This window comes from Gossypium arboreum, chromosome 12 (assembly GCF_025698485.1).
Source record: "Gossypium arboreum isolate Shixiya-1 chromosome 12, ASM2569848v2, whole genome shotgun sequence".
NCBI lineage: Eukaryota > Viridiplantae > Streptophyta > Magnoliopsida > Malvales > Malvaceae > Gossypium > Gossypium arboreum.
In genome coordinates this window covers 1,928,854-1,943,410 of record NC_069081.1, presented here as the reverse complement: position 1 = coordinate 1,943,410, position 14,557 = coordinate 1,928,854, and the positions used below count along the sequence as shown (strand labels likewise).

The 14,557-nt window shown below is 35.0% G+C and overlaps 2 protein-coding genes across 4 annotated transcripts; one reads left to right on the top strand and one right to left on the bottom strand.

Moving 5' to 3' along the window:
• Positions 1-1,032: 1,032 nt before the first annotated feature.
• On the top strand, positions 1,033-4,254 carry LOC108477039 (uncharacterized). 3 transcript variants are annotated; one of them, XM_017779456.2, is made up of 7 exons: positions 1,050-1,388; positions 2,183-2,307; positions 2,437-2,499; positions 2,578-2,625; positions 2,773-2,826; positions 3,802-3,859; positions 3,956-4,254. In XM_017779456.2, exons 2-7 carry the CDS (start codon positions 2,215-2,217, stop codon positions 3,997-3,999), a joined length of 360 nt encoding a protein of 119 aa, XP_017634945.1. In that variant the 5' UTR covers positions 1,050-1,388; positions 2,183-2,214; the 3' UTR covers positions 4,000-4,254. The 3 variants fall into 3 exon arrangements, with proteins under 3 accessions (XP_052879599.1, XP_017634945.1, XP_052879600.1); XM_053023640.1 differs by having other exon boundaries at positions 1,383-1,558; XM_053023639.1 differs by lacking the exon at positions 3,956-4,254 and having other exon boundaries at positions 1,033-1,388; positions 3,246-3,822.
• Positions 4,255-5,784: 1,530 nt separating this feature from the next.
• LOC108477664 (chitinase-like protein PB1E7.04c) lies at positions 5,785-7,902 on the bottom strand. Its single transcript, XM_053023614.1, has 2 exons — positions 6,436-7,902; positions 5,785-6,096 (listed from the first exon to the last, which is right to left on the bottom strand). Exon 1 carries the CDS (start codon positions 7,792-7,794, stop codon positions 6,457-6,459), a length of 1,338 nt encoding a protein of 445 aa, XP_052879574.1. The 5' UTR covers positions 7,795-7,902; the 3' UTR covers positions 5,785-6,096; positions 6,436-6,456.
• Positions 7,903-14,557: the final 6,655 nt, after the last annotated feature.

Below are 14,557 nucleotides of genomic sequence, written 5' to 3'. Positions count from 1 at the left end.
ACCAAATCCACTCCTATGATCTTCCTTCTCATCGTTTCTTGGTTCTGTAACCTTTTGACACTCTATTTCGCTATTGTACCTCCATCGCTATCAACCGTGGTCGAAACCTTCACTGTTTTATCCTCAGGCTTGTGACATTGATCCTTGACCGCACCTACATTCCCTTCCTTGCATGGATCTTCAGCTCTGATAATTTCGAAGCACGCTTCGCGTCTATGACCCATTCTTCCACAGGCAAAGCTGTATCGTAATCTTCAGAGCACAAAAACGTAACAAGGAAAGAATCGTGACCTGGATCAATAATTTGTCATGGAATTTGAAGTTTAAGAACTGAAACCCTACTGTTTCCCCATGAACCTGCTCCGAAATTTCATTCTCTCTTCCTAAGAAAGGTAGATCTTGGAAAGGTCAGTAGTTTGTTGTTCTTCTTCTTCCATAGAAGCAGCTCCTAAATCAGAATTGTTCCTGTCTTCCTCGAGAGTATCCTGGTCGTACTTACCAAACTCATTGCCCAAGAGTGTGTCTCTATAGGAAATGGGTTTCCTTACTTCATTAGTGAGTGCATTGGAATTATGCTTCACTTTCTTCACACTTGTTAGTAGTTCGGCTTCTTCCTCCGACAAGAGGGCAGAGAGTTTCACTCATGTTATTTAAACAGCCATTTTCATCTTCACTAGGCATCGGAATTTTTTAAATTTTGTAATTAGCACAAGGTTCCAAAATTCGTCCAGTAGTGACTACATCCAAAGGCACTCTCTAATGCCATGGCTTTTCAAATTATGCTAGTGTTGAAATTTCATTTTCGTCACTCAGGATTTATGATTACAAATTCTAAGTCAATTACATAAATATATGTTAAATATAAGTAAAATTGAATCAAAATGTTAGAAATTGCTATATAGTTTTTAATAGGATGTGATTTTTTCTTAATAATTTATATATTTTAAAATGACATTTTAAAAAATTGCTATATAATTTTCAATAGGATATGATGAATTTTAATTTATAAAAACAATAAAAATATCACAAAAAGAAAAGAAGAAAAAAAGGGATTTTAGTCAGCACGAAAACTTACACCGCTGTATGCTAAAAAAAAGTTTTTAGGGTTTTTTCTTTAACTTGGCTAATCTAATTTTGTTTTCCCTCTCTAGTGTTGTGGATATCTGTACAGTAATGTAATTAGAATGTCATTTTTCGAAGGGAAGTGATTCCAAATTGGAACATATTTAATGCCAAAAATAGAAGAATCTAAAAGATCCATTCCCTTATCATAATTCCTTTAAAATACAACTCAACTCAACTCAAATATTTTATTTTTATTTTTATCTATATTTATCGAACGCCTTTAAGAAAACCTCTTCATTTGAATTTCGGATCTGAGATTTCAGGTACCCGATCTTTCCCATTTCCCCTTTTCCTTTTCTCATCTTTTAATTTATGATCGATTTATTTGCTTATTAATTTGTTAAAGAATCACTAGCACCTAAGGTTTTGCTCTCGTAGGCTTTTTTTAATTAGTTGGAAAAATAAATTTCGGTTTGACTGCCACTGCAGTTAGGTATGGATCTGCTTTGGTTTTTAATTCAATTTTTTTTTTAGCTAAAGTATGGATCTTTTCTCTTTTTTGAGAAATTAATTTAGTGGTTATGGGATTTTTTTTTTTTTTTGAAACTGAGTATATATGGGGATTTCAATTTATGCTTATTTTATATTTTGGGCATGTTATAAATTGTAATGTAAATGACTTGTGGGGTTTTCATTGTTGCTGCAAATATATAATTGGTTTTGATGTAAAACACATATGCATCAAGAAATATTTTTAAGGCTGGAAAGTTGGTAATATGCTCAAAAATTGCTATTCCCCTCCCTCCCCCTTGAATTTGAGTTAGTTGTGGCATTCTTTGCTTATGAATGTGTTGTGAGTTACAGTAACGAGATCACTAATGCCTGTTGCTGTTTTGATTATGCTAATGATCAGTATTGAGTAAATATGGGTATTCTGTAGAACTTGCATCATGGCCTTTTGGCTTATTTTTTTTTCTCCTTTGAGTTTATATTTTTATTCTACATTGCTGATCTTATTTGTTTGATGGTAATAAATGAAATTCCTTTTCTGGTGCTTGTGATCTGCTAAAATTTGGCATTACTAAAGTTTAATGCAAATTACTTGTTTCATATCTAGGCTACTGTCAGTTGGTCGGTTGCAAGGAACTGATGTTAGGCATGGAGGTCGCCAAAGATCAAGAACTAGTAGACGGAACTGTTGCACGGGAGTCTGGAAAATCCATGCCGTCATCTCAACAGGAGGTCTTGTTCTTATCTTCACTATGGAATGTTGATTGATTAAAGATCATAGCTATGTACTGGATTAAAATTATTTTTCTGGAGTTCTTAAGTTGAGGTGATTTACTCTCTTTTTTCTTATGCCTATTTTAGGAGGCAGTTGTAAAGAAAAAATACGGAGGGATTATGCCCAAGAAGCCTCCACTTATCTCTAAGGTGATTTGTGCTGCAAGTCACAATTTGTTGTTTCTTGATTGTGCTGATTCTCTTCTAAGTTTTTCATTTTGATGTCAGGACCATGAACGTGCCTACTTTGACTCTGCAGATTGGGCACTTGGAAAGGTACTTTAAAGATTTCTCCACCACTGGACTCCACCCACTAGCATTCTTTTTTTTTTTTTTTTGGTTAGCTTGGTATGCTAATCAATCCAGTTAAGCTGAACTCACCAATTTTTGTTTTTTTTTTTTGATGTTCTTGGATGCTAACAGCAAGGTGTTGAGAAGCCCAAAGGACCACTTCAAGCCCTCCGTCCCAAATTGCAGGTATTAATTCAATGCTTGTAAGAGATATTTAATAATATTCCCTTCTTGTGTAATGTAAGTTGACTTAATTTTGGTCCAAATCTGATGGATAACATAGTGAGAATTGTATATGTAAGTATGTATTTTAAGAATTGTAGTAAATTCCTCTGATTAGTGAGAGCAATAGAATAGCCTGTCTTAATGCTGCAGGATAGTGCCGTCTAAAGAAAGTTCAAATCATATTGTCCACTTTTGTAGGATTTATTTATTAGTCTAAATTTTAGATTAATCTGGTCCACTTTTCAGATTATTTATACTGGTCACACGTACGCCTCTTTAATTGGTTCAAAAGATAGTAAACAACCTTTACTCGCTTTTAGATGTCTGGAGGGACAAAAGGGGTTTCTATAACAACTGAACCAATGTGGGTTACTTTACAGGTTCCATATGGGGTTCTCAAACAACTGGAGTTTTTGGATTTACTTGCTTTATATTTATGTTCGGAAATGGAAGATGATATAAAAAGTCTTGTCTAGCATCTGCACTAACATGACTTAAAGTTTAAGATAAGCAACTACCTTAATTACATCTTTTTATTTTGGTACTGTATTGACTTGGTATGGTCGTTTCTTCAACCTAATTAACTTGTATTTCATACTGAATTTAACATTTTATAAAGAGCAGCTGAATGATTTCTGATACAAGATGTTCCCGGAATCATGTTGTAATGGAATTTTTATGCAGTTTGTCTTTGTAATTTCAAGCACGTTACTTTCAGGAAAGAGAAAAATAAAAGGATTTGAGATGATTTTCATTGCAATTCTCCTTTTTTTCCTGTCCAATATTTTTCCTCAGATGTGTGGTCCCGTGGTCTTCTTTTGATTAATCACTTGCCGTTATATCCCATTTTGTTTTCTGCTAGTTAGTTGTTTATCAGTCATTTATTTAGTTCTTTTATGATGCATGGTTATGATTACTTCTGCACTTTGTCTTCAGCCTACACAACAACAAACAAGATATAGGAAATCTCCATATGCTCCATCAGATGTCGAAGGTATGCCTAGTTCATTTTGTTTTTCACATTCTGATTTTCAGTGGGAAAATGGTGGTGATTAATCAAATTCAATTCAATTATCATGTCATTGTGTAGATGGAGGGAGTGGCCAACCAGAGGATGGGACTGCCAATGAATGAGAAACTGCCCTCAATCTTCCGGTTTTCTGAGAACTATCGATCGCTATTCAAATGCCTAGACAGGTAATGAGTAATTCTCAATTGATCTCGTGGATAAACTTGGTGGTGAAGATGTTTCGATATCGGTTAAAAGTTCAACAAGTTACAAGATTTATGGAGTTGTGAACTGTGGGAACTGAAATGTCTATTGTTCCAAGGTTATTCTAATGTGGAACATTATTCTTCATAATACGAGTAAACCACTTATATAACGAATTTTCCCTGTTTTGCACTCATAGTTTGCTTCATTGATCCGTGGAAAGGTGAAACCAATCGGTTCAGATTACCTAGTATGAACAGGGGTATAAAACATGTTTGCCCACAAGCTACAAGCTACTTGAATTTGATTCGGAAAAGAAATTTGAATTCGGCTTCGACTTTGACTTGATCATTGTTAAGTTGAAAGTTGAGCTCGAGCACCTAGTGAGTTGAATTCGAGTATGTTATTAAAATCAGTCTAGCAGAGATTTTTTATTTTTAACTGGTACTGGAAAATCCTAATTTAGTAGTCTCGCATTTTTATCGACCTTAATTTTTACGTCCTCTCAATTGAGTTCCAACCTATTCAAGAATCAAATTTTAAATCCAACTCAAATTGCTTTTAGTAATCACGGTTGGAATGGGAATCTCTCTAGCGTCTGTAATTTATGTCCATGTATATCATTTTAGCTGGTGTTATTGGAAACTGATTAACACTCTCTCTGATAAGAAATGTAATGTAAAAACAGGTTAAAAGATTAAAAAAAAGCATTAGCAAAACAAAATTAGGATACGAAAATTTGTACCATAGGAATTATGATTGTATCAAATTTTATAAAAATACATGGTTCATCAAATCACTGGTTTGTCAATCCAATTGGTTTGATCGGTTTAATTAAAAAAATAAAAAATGATAAAAAGAAATTTTAAAAAGAAATTTGATTTAATTGGTTCAATTTATCTTATTCAACCGATCAATATTGATTCTTGAGTTAATCAATTTAAAGCTCCTTTCTTGATTGCTATCATGATCGGTTCTTGATCGGACCGATCAATTCAATCCGATTCAAATAACATTGTGAATTAGTTTTAGAGTTGAGTTTGTAAAATGATGCTAACATATACAGTAAAAGAGTGTTTGATTTAGGGAATTTTATATTTCCGGTGATAATAATACAATTCGACTAATATTTTCATGATTGGATGAAGAAAATTACCTTGAACGTATATATAATAATATTACCAACAATGTTAAAATTAAAAAATATAAAAGACAATTTTATTTTAGTCAACTCTATCCTTTAAACAAAGAAAAAACAGATCTTAATAGGTAGTAAAAAAATAGTGTTGAAGATGAAGGATGAATAATTTGTTGGTTGGATAATGAAGGTGTTACAATAACCAAAGGGTGAAGGAAAAGGTTGATGTACGGATAAATGTGTAGAATGCTGAGGGGTGAAAATTTGAAGAGTTGTTGGGGAAGGCAAACACTTCGTTATGGAATTATAAAATAGACAGCATCATTATTCACCAACTAAATTTCCATGTTTACCTAATACTCTCCAGAGCAACAATAAGTAAATCCCTTCTAATCTATCAATAATTTTACCATCTAATAAGTAAAATGTATTCTTATATAACTTCATATTTCAACTAAATGGACACTTTGCTCTATCCTGACTGCACAATTGGAATTTGTTGATGTTGAAGTCCGACCTCTTTTTTCCTCCAATTAAAAGCGATAGATTCTTTGGAACTTGAATGCACTTGTTTCTCTAAAATATAGGATTGCTTTTATACACTATATCTGTATAGGCATACATTTGTATTGTCAAAAGAAGATTTCACCATTTCACTAGTATAATTAAACAACAATCTAGGATATCCTATTATTCTCCCATACCAATCCAATTCTTATGCTTTAACCTCAACAACTATCAGAATAGCCCCCCTTTGAAATATGAATACGAAAGCAGCTTCACACAAAGCTGGAATTCTTTAATCCTCCAAATTCCAGTGGAGAGAGCTTAATGCTAAGGCGTGCACCTCATCATTTCATAGTGAACCCAACTCATTACACTACACAAAAAGTCAAAAAACCGATCATAAGCTATAATGCCGCAGTCAACAGATAAGGAAGTGGTAATATAAGATGATAGCAACCTCACAACAAACCCCAACATTTGCCTCAACCTTACCAAATCAATAAAGCAGAAAGCCTGATACTACAGGTTGAAGTAAATAAGAAACCCACATATTCTCTCAACCAATCAGAAACCCAGAACAATTATAGAGAGCTTACAGAACATAATTAAAGGAAAAAGGCATAATCAATTCAATTCTAAGGAAAACTATTAGTAGTAAAACTGATTTTCCACGTAGTATACATTACTAGAGTCAACTATACATATTCATTACCTGCACAAGCAAACCTTGAAATCACTTGGAAACCAAAAGGATTTCTGGCTTCTTAGCCTTGCTAGGTGTGTTAGCGTTCGAAGGCGCGTTTGCCACAACCGTAGCAGCCGCCTTTGCTGCTGCTCTTGCACTCTTATCCAGCCTAATCAGGCTTTGCAATGCCAATATCGCTTGTGGTGCTAAATCATGAGAGGCCCTCGCGTATAGACACCTAATTGCGATCGACGCAGCGTCCTTTACATCTTGTGAATTGGAAGGACCAAACAAACAATGACCCAAAATTGTAACTACCGGCCTCAAAAGTTCCCAAGGTAAAGGGATTCTCACACCCTTTTTCTCCAAATTCTCAGCATCTTCTTTATTGATACCCAAATTGTCCATCTCCACCACCACATCCTTAATCACATCATCTTCACTGCCCACGTCGTCGCCGTCGCGGCTTCTCCTTCCGTTACTAAACCCCGAATCCTTCCTAAAAAAGTGATCCTGTCCGTTACTGTTTCCGTTACCGCTGTCGTGGTTATCGTGATCGTCCCCGTCCAATTTGGTTCTGCAAGGACAATCTTGGCCCGCCCAAGCGGCGGCGAATGCGCAAAAGTCCAGCTTAGACCAAGCCGGCATTTGAAAGACTTGTTTGTAATAACAATCAAGAGCGGTTCCAACGATGGCGGCTCGCTTAGTAGACTTTACGTCTAAATGTGGCTCGAGCGGAGGAGATAAAACGCCGACGGACTGTCTAGATCTGTCATCAGCGGGCTTGTTACGAGGAGCATGGTACAGAGAGGGCTGAGAGAGGTCGGGAATTTGGACGAGGAGAGGTTTCCCGGAACGGGATTTGACTTCGGAAGAGTAAACGGCGAGGAGAACGGCTTCGAAGCCGGAGAGGGAAGGGAGGGAAGAAGAATCCGATGTGTGGATTCGGGAAAGGTAGGTGCCGGAGAGAATAGGGAGGAAAGAGTGAACGAGGAGGCGGAGATGAGGATCAGAGGATTGGAAAGTTTCGTAGAGCCATTGGCAGAGAGGGTCAGAACCGGAGCCAGAGGTAGGAGAGGAAAGGGCGGAGGAAATGAGGGAGTAAGCGGCAGGAGAGGAGAGGAGAGAAAGAGCGGGGCGGTCGGAATCGGCTAAGGAGGAAAGAGTGGTTCCGTCGGAGGGGAGGAGATAGGAGAGGGATAGGATGCGAGAACGTTGTTTAGAGACGGATTCCCACCAGGAGTGCATAGGATCGTTGTCGGTGGTGGTGGTGGTGGTGGTGGTGGTGGAGGAGGGAGGAGGTTGGCGGGCAGTAGAGGAGGAGGTGGAGGAGGAGGAAGGGGAGAGGGAGAGGGAGTTAGTGGAATGGTTGTGGGGGAAGTCCATGGCGGAGTTGCAGGTTGTTTGACTTGCTTAAGACTATTGGGGTGAATTTAGCTAAGATTTTGGGATTTGGGCTTATGATTTTGGCAGCTTATTGACTACAGGAGTTTTAACTTTTAACTTTTAACTGAGGCTCAACCTTTTTCTTGTTCTTTTTAATTATTAATTACGATTAAAAGTATCTTTTAAAACTAATCGAAGCTTTGGGAACAATTTTCCGGATTTTTTCAACTTATCCCTCACATTTTCAATATTAACCAAATAACTACAGTAATTTAATCGCCGTTAATTTTTAAAGTGAGTAAATAAGGATAACTAATTACAATGTTGATTTTTTGTCAATTGTACATTATTTCTATTAGTAAAATAATAAATTTTTGTCAATTGTACATTATTTCTATTAGTAAAATAATAAATTTAACTCTTAAAGTTTACACATTTAATCAATTTGATCTTAATTTAACAAGTTTAGACTGCAACCTTTACACATTCTGTCAACTAGATAAATATCAAATGCTAAATTTGTTATTTATATAGGATATATAAATATCAAAGGCTAAATTTGTTATTTATCAATTAAAATGAGGTACAATTGACGGAAAACGTTAACATCGTGATTAATTGTCCTTATTTGGTCACTTTCAAAATTGGCAGAGATTAAATAGCATTAATTTTGTTGAGATTGATCATTTTGCTCAATTTTGAAATTGAGGACTGCAAAAATATTTTTACCTATTTATTTAACTATTGTTGAGGGAGGTTTGTCTTGGACCTACAAACAAAAGCTATTGTCCTCATGGAGGGATTTTGTCTCTCGTACTCCAATGAGAGTCCAAACTCCGTGAAGTACGAGACTACAATATTTTAAAAAAAATAAAGGTCTCCTCGAAATATAGGAGACCAAACCCTGCCATGAGGACAATACCTTCCATTCGAGGGTCTAGTCGATTACTCAGTGGATGATATTTTAAATAATTATACTAAAAAAGAGCTAGCCCTCTCAAATATCAAGAATATTTTTTTCTTAAAATATATAAATTAATTTATTTTTTTCAAAATATCTTTTAAGTAACTCGACACTTATACGAACGTCAAGGTTCTTAATTCTTTATAATAGTCACGATTGATGAAATTATTTTATTATAACTTCAACCCTTGGATGTGGAGATCTATATTAATATTTTTCAATATATTCTCAAGATTCTTGTATTTTGTTTGATTTAATGTAGTTTATCTTCGACTTTTGTATTTAATTTATACATATTTAACTAGATGTAATAGGATCTCAACACTTATAGGTGTCGAGTTTTGAGATTCTTTTTTGCATATTGATCTTGACGCCTATTAATATCGAGGTCATGCTATCTAAAATTTCCCATTCTTTTTCTCATCTATATGTTCTACAAAAATAAAAAATAAAATCATTTTCTTTCAAAATCTACAAACCTTTAACTCATTCTAACTAATTTCAATTTTTATTACAAGTTATTTATCATATAAGTGTTTTCTCTAATTCTTAAGTTATTAGTGTTATTAGTGTTTTCTCTAATGGATATATTATTTAAGGATGGCATCATATTTCAATCAGAAACTCGTTTTAACATGATCTTTAGGAATGAAGTTATCTTAAAGGCTATGAAAAGGAGGATTCTTAGGAAAATACAGGTTGGAGGTGCTAAGTGGATATCCAACCTAATGTATCACGTAAGGATGACTGTAACATTCCGAAATAGGCCTAAACGGAACAGTGGTTGCGAAACCACAAATTCAGGGTAGAAAAAAAAAATTTTATTATTATTTTGAGGTTCATGGTATGATTACATGATTGTGCGAAAATTTCGTGATAAAATTCTATGCATAAAGTGCTTAAATTGAGGTTAGGGACTAAATCGAATAATTTGCAAAACTTGTATTCTAGAAGTTTTTAGTATGAAATTATTTTGGAATATTAATTAGGAGATCTTAAATGGTAATTTGACCAATTTTAAGTTCATGGACAAAATTAGGACATGGAAGGAATTTTTGAAAAGTTTAGTAAGGAGGGCATTTTGGTCATTTGGTTATTAACATTAATAAAAGGTAAAAGATGATAAAATTGTATCATCTTCTTCAAGTTACCAGCAGAACCTTACCTCTCTCCATAGCTGGGGTTTCTTCAACTTTCAAGCTTCATAGTAAGTGATTCCAAGCCCGCTTTTAATGATCTTTACGTTTTGAAGTCCCGTAGCTCGATAAAGCTTATGCTAGCAATAATTTAAGTTAGGAATCAAATTCGGAAAAATACACATAGGTGAAATTTGTGTATTTTGATGTTTTATGATGGAATATGAGGTTTTAAATTATGTTAGACAACTTGTGCTACTTGGTTTTAAGTGAAAACGAGTAAAAGGCTTAATCGGTAAAAATACCTAATAGTCATAAGTACATGTTAGTGTGTGAATTTGATGTTGCCATAGAAGGAAAAATGATCAGCATGTTATAAAACATAAGAAAATAGGATGAAGTTTAATTTACGAGCCTTGGGGCAAAAGTGCAAATATGTGAAAGTTTAGGGGCAAAATGTAATTTTGCCAAAGTTTGAGTAAAGGGTTGTTTTGATAAATGTTGATATTAAATAAGCTAAATTTGCTATTATAGATCAAGAAGAGCGAAATTCGAGAGTAGATCGGGAAAAGAAAAGTAAAGGACTAAATTGTAAAGTTTAGTCACATTTTGTATCGAGGTAAGTTTACAGTAAATAAATGCAATATTCTTTTATTTTACATTATTATTGTAAATTTCAGCATTTATATATTATGTTATGAAAATATTTAAAGTCGAATTTAAGGTGAAGTGACAGAGGAAAAGTGTTAGAAAGCCGGTTGAACCCTAGGAATGTTAGGATATTAGGGTTGATGAGATGAATGAAATGAGCCATGTAAGTCCATATTAGAAATATGGCTTTGGAGACAGATTGAGCCATGTAAGTCCATATTATATATGGCATTGGAGACAGGAATAATTCATGTAAGCCCATGTCAAAGACATGGCATTGGCAGGATATTGATAGACAAGAACGACCCTAGTATCCTTAGTATTCCGAGTGGTTCAACAGGTCAGGATACGAGTTAAATTACAGTGAATTAACAGCAAAGGAAAAGTAGATTATACTTATGAAAAGGAAAGGTCGTAAGAAAGAAGGTAAGGGAATAAAGAAGAAGATAGAAATTGAGAAGTAAAGAAATTTATGATGTTAGATGATATTATGCATAATTATCCATTATGTTGAATGTTGTGATTTATTTGCTTGTAAGCTTACTAAGCCTAGTGCTTAATCTCTTTATTTTCTTCTTCTTATAGTACTTATCTAGTCACTCGGGATCGAAGGAAATGTCGGAGGCCGATCACACTATCAAAGAAATAACTCGGTATAACTAGACGTTTTGTTTTGGGTATGGCATGTATAGGAACTTAGCTACTTTTGGTATAATATGAATAATGAATGATGTGTAAATACTTGCTAGTGATTAGCTAAGAAAATAGCTGATGATATACATGTTTATTAATATGTATGATTGAATGATGATTATCACATGAAAATTATGAAAAATGTGAAAGTAACTTAAAAACAGATTCAAGTAACAGAAATGATGTAACTTTGAAAAATCACTAAAATTGTAGAAACATAGTTTGAAGATGAATAATATATTAAATTAAAGATTATTATGTATATTTTCTTATGGAATAAGCAAAACAGGTAAAAGTATTATATTTTATGATATATCTGAGTTTTAGTGAAACAGGGTCAGAGCAATTTCTGGATCCCTGTTTCAACTTTGAAATTCACCATAAATTGTACAAAACTAATTAGAAGGTATAATTTATATGGTTAGAATTCTTGTTGAATCTAGTTTTGAGAGAAAGAAACGAATTAGTCATATGAATTTTGTACAGGAAGAAAAATGATTCGTAGTAAGAAGAGGTCAGTGCAGTTGAGTTTTGAAACAGGGGAAACTTTAACTAATAAACTGTACTAATTGGCTAAGTCAAAAATTCTATAAAAAAATTAGTAGATATATATATGAGTCTAGTTTCAAGAAAAATTTACGGATCTTAATTTCGAGTTTTGAAACTCGAGAAATGAATTTTTAAGTAACCATGACGCAGAAAAACAGTTTATTCCGAAAATTAAAATAAGTGATTTAGAGTTGTTTAAAAGGTAAGATAAGTTTAGTAACACCTCAAGCTTGACTCCGGTGATGGTTTCAGGCGTGGGGGCGTTACATTTATTGGTATCAGAGCAGGTTTAGTCGATTCTCGGAACAGTTAGTGTGAGAAAAAGTCTAGCTATACATGCCATACTTGTATTTTGATAGTGTGACGACTCCTGACGATTTTTAAATATTTTGTTTTATTGTAATGGATCCCGAGTGAGCTGGTGATGATGATGTAGAAAGTAATGCGCTTTGCTCCGTAGAAGGGTAGCGCCATCGAGAATAGGCGATGTGAGTTAATCGGGAGGAGTGACTCGAGAAGCTCTCTTCCGAGCTTTGAATGATTTGTTTGCCGAGTTCGTTCGTACGAATCCGGCAGTTAGACCTCCACCCCCTCATGATTCTCAGGCTACCCATGTAGCTCAAGCTTCCCCAGTCACAGGTACAGTGGTAAGAGAAAAACCACCAGTTGATAGAATCAGGAAACAAGGGGCAGAAGAGTTCCGAGCAACAAAAGATGATGATGCAGAAAGAGCAGAATTTTGGTTAGAAAATACTATCAGAGTCTTTGACGAATTATCTTGTACACCCGAGGAATGTATGAAATGTGTAGTATCACTTCTTAGAGACTCAGCCTACTATTGGTGGAAGACACTTGTATCAGTTGTACCGAAAGAGAGGGTCACTTGGGATTTCTTTCAGGAAGAATTTCGTAAAAAGTACATCAGTCAGAGGTTTATTGACCAGAAGAGAAAGGAATTCCTGGAATTGAAACAAGGCAATATGACGGTGACCGATTATGAGCGTGAATTTGTCAGGCTCAGTAAATATGCTCAAGAATGTGTGTCCACAGAGGCTATCCTGTGTAAAAGATTTGAGAAAAGGGTATGAAGCTTATCTTGCTTTTGTGTTAAACACTAAAGATCCAGAATTGAAAATTGAATCAGTGCCTGTGGTATGTGAGTTTCCCGATGTGTTTAGGAAGAACTACCGGTTTGCCTCTGTTAGGGAAGTTGAGTTTGGTATTGAGTTGATTCCGGTACCACGCCCATTTCTATTGCTCCTTATAGAATGGCTCCATTGGAATTGAAAGAATTGAAAGCTCGATTCACGAGAATTAACAGATAAAGGCTTGGTAAGACCCAGAGTTCACCATGGGTGCACCAGTGTTATTTGTGAAAAGAAAGACGGATCGATGAGATTATGCATAGATTATCGGCAACTTAACAAGGTAACGATAAAGAACAAGTATCCATTGCCTAGAATTGATGATTTGTTTGATCAATTGAAGGAGCTCTGTGTTTTCGAAGATAGATTTGAGATCCGGATACTATCGATTCTATGAGTTAAAGAGTCGATGTCCAAGATCGCTTCCGGACTAGGTATGGTCATTATGAGTTCCTTGTGATGCCATTTGGCTTGACTAATGCTCCTGTCATTTTCATGGACTTAATGAACCGAATTTTTAGACCATACTTAGATAAGTTTGTAGTTTTGTTTATTGATGATATCTTGATTTATTGTCATGATGAGACTGAGCATGCAGAGCATTTGAGAACAGTTTTACAGATTCTGAAAGATAATCAGTTGTATGTCAAGTTCAGCAAAAGTGAGTTCTGGTTACGAGAAGTTGGTTTTCTTAGACATATTGTTTCAGGTAAAGGTATTAAGGTTGATCCGAGCAAGATTTCAGCCATTGTTGATTAGAAGCCTCCTAGAAATGTATCAAAAGTTAGAAGTTTTCTTGGTCTTGCCGGATATTATAGGCGATTTGTAAAGGGATTTTCCATGATAGCTACCCCGCTGACAAGATTGCTGCGAAAGGATGTCAAGTTTGAATGGACTGAGAAGTGTCAACAGAGTTTTGACAAGTTAAAAGCATTGTTGACTAAAGCTCTGCTTTTAGTGCAACTAGAACCGGTAAGGAGTTTGTGATTCTGATGATCGTCCATGAATGGACTTGGTTGTGTACTTATGCAGGAAGGAAGGTAATTGCTTATGCCTCTAGACAACTAAAGCCACATGAGAAGAACTATCCGACACATGATTTAGAGCTAGCGCCATTGTTTTTTTATTTGAAGATTTGGAGACATCATTTGTATGCGGTGAGAAGTGCCACATATTCACTAATCACAAAAGTTTGAAATATTTGATGACTCAAAAAGATTTGAATTTGAGGCAAAGAAGATGGTTAGAGTTGATTAAAGATTATGAGCTAGTGATCGATTATCACCCATGTAAGGCAAACGTTGTTCTTGATGCTTTGAGTAGGAAATCTTTATTTGCATTAAGAGCTTTGAACACTAGTCTAGCCTTATCAGATGATGGTTTTATCTTAGCTGAGTTGAGAGCTAAACCGATGTTTCTTGAAGAAATTTGTGAAGCTCAAAAAAAAAAATGACAGTGAGTTGTTAACCAAAAGAGATCAGTGCGAGTCGGATGTAGAGTCAGATTTTCAGATCAGTTCTGACGGTTGTTTGATGTTCCGAGAGTGGTATGCATACCAGAAGAATGATGAGCTTATTCGAAAGATTTTAAAGGAAGCACATAGTAGTTCTTTGTCTATTCATCCG

Bases quoted from the DNA above. Each gene is read 5' to 3' on its own strand.
- LOC108477664 (XM_053023614.1), bottom strand. From the start codon at position 7,794: ATGGACTTCCCCCACAACCATTCCACTAACTCCCTCTCCCTCTCCCCT.
- LOC108477039 (XM_017779456.2), top strand. From the start codon at position 2,215: ATGTTAGGCATGGAGGTCGCCAAAGATCAAGAACTAGTAGACGGAACT. The intron at 2,308-2,436 runs GTCTTGTTCTTA...TGCCTATTTTAG, and splicing joins TGCCGTCATCTCAACAGGAG to GAGGCAGTTGTAAAGAAAAA. The intron at 3,860-3,955 runs GTATGCCTAGTT...GTCATTGTGTAG, and splicing joins TGCTCCATCAGATGTCGAAG to ATGGAGGGAGTGGCCAACCA.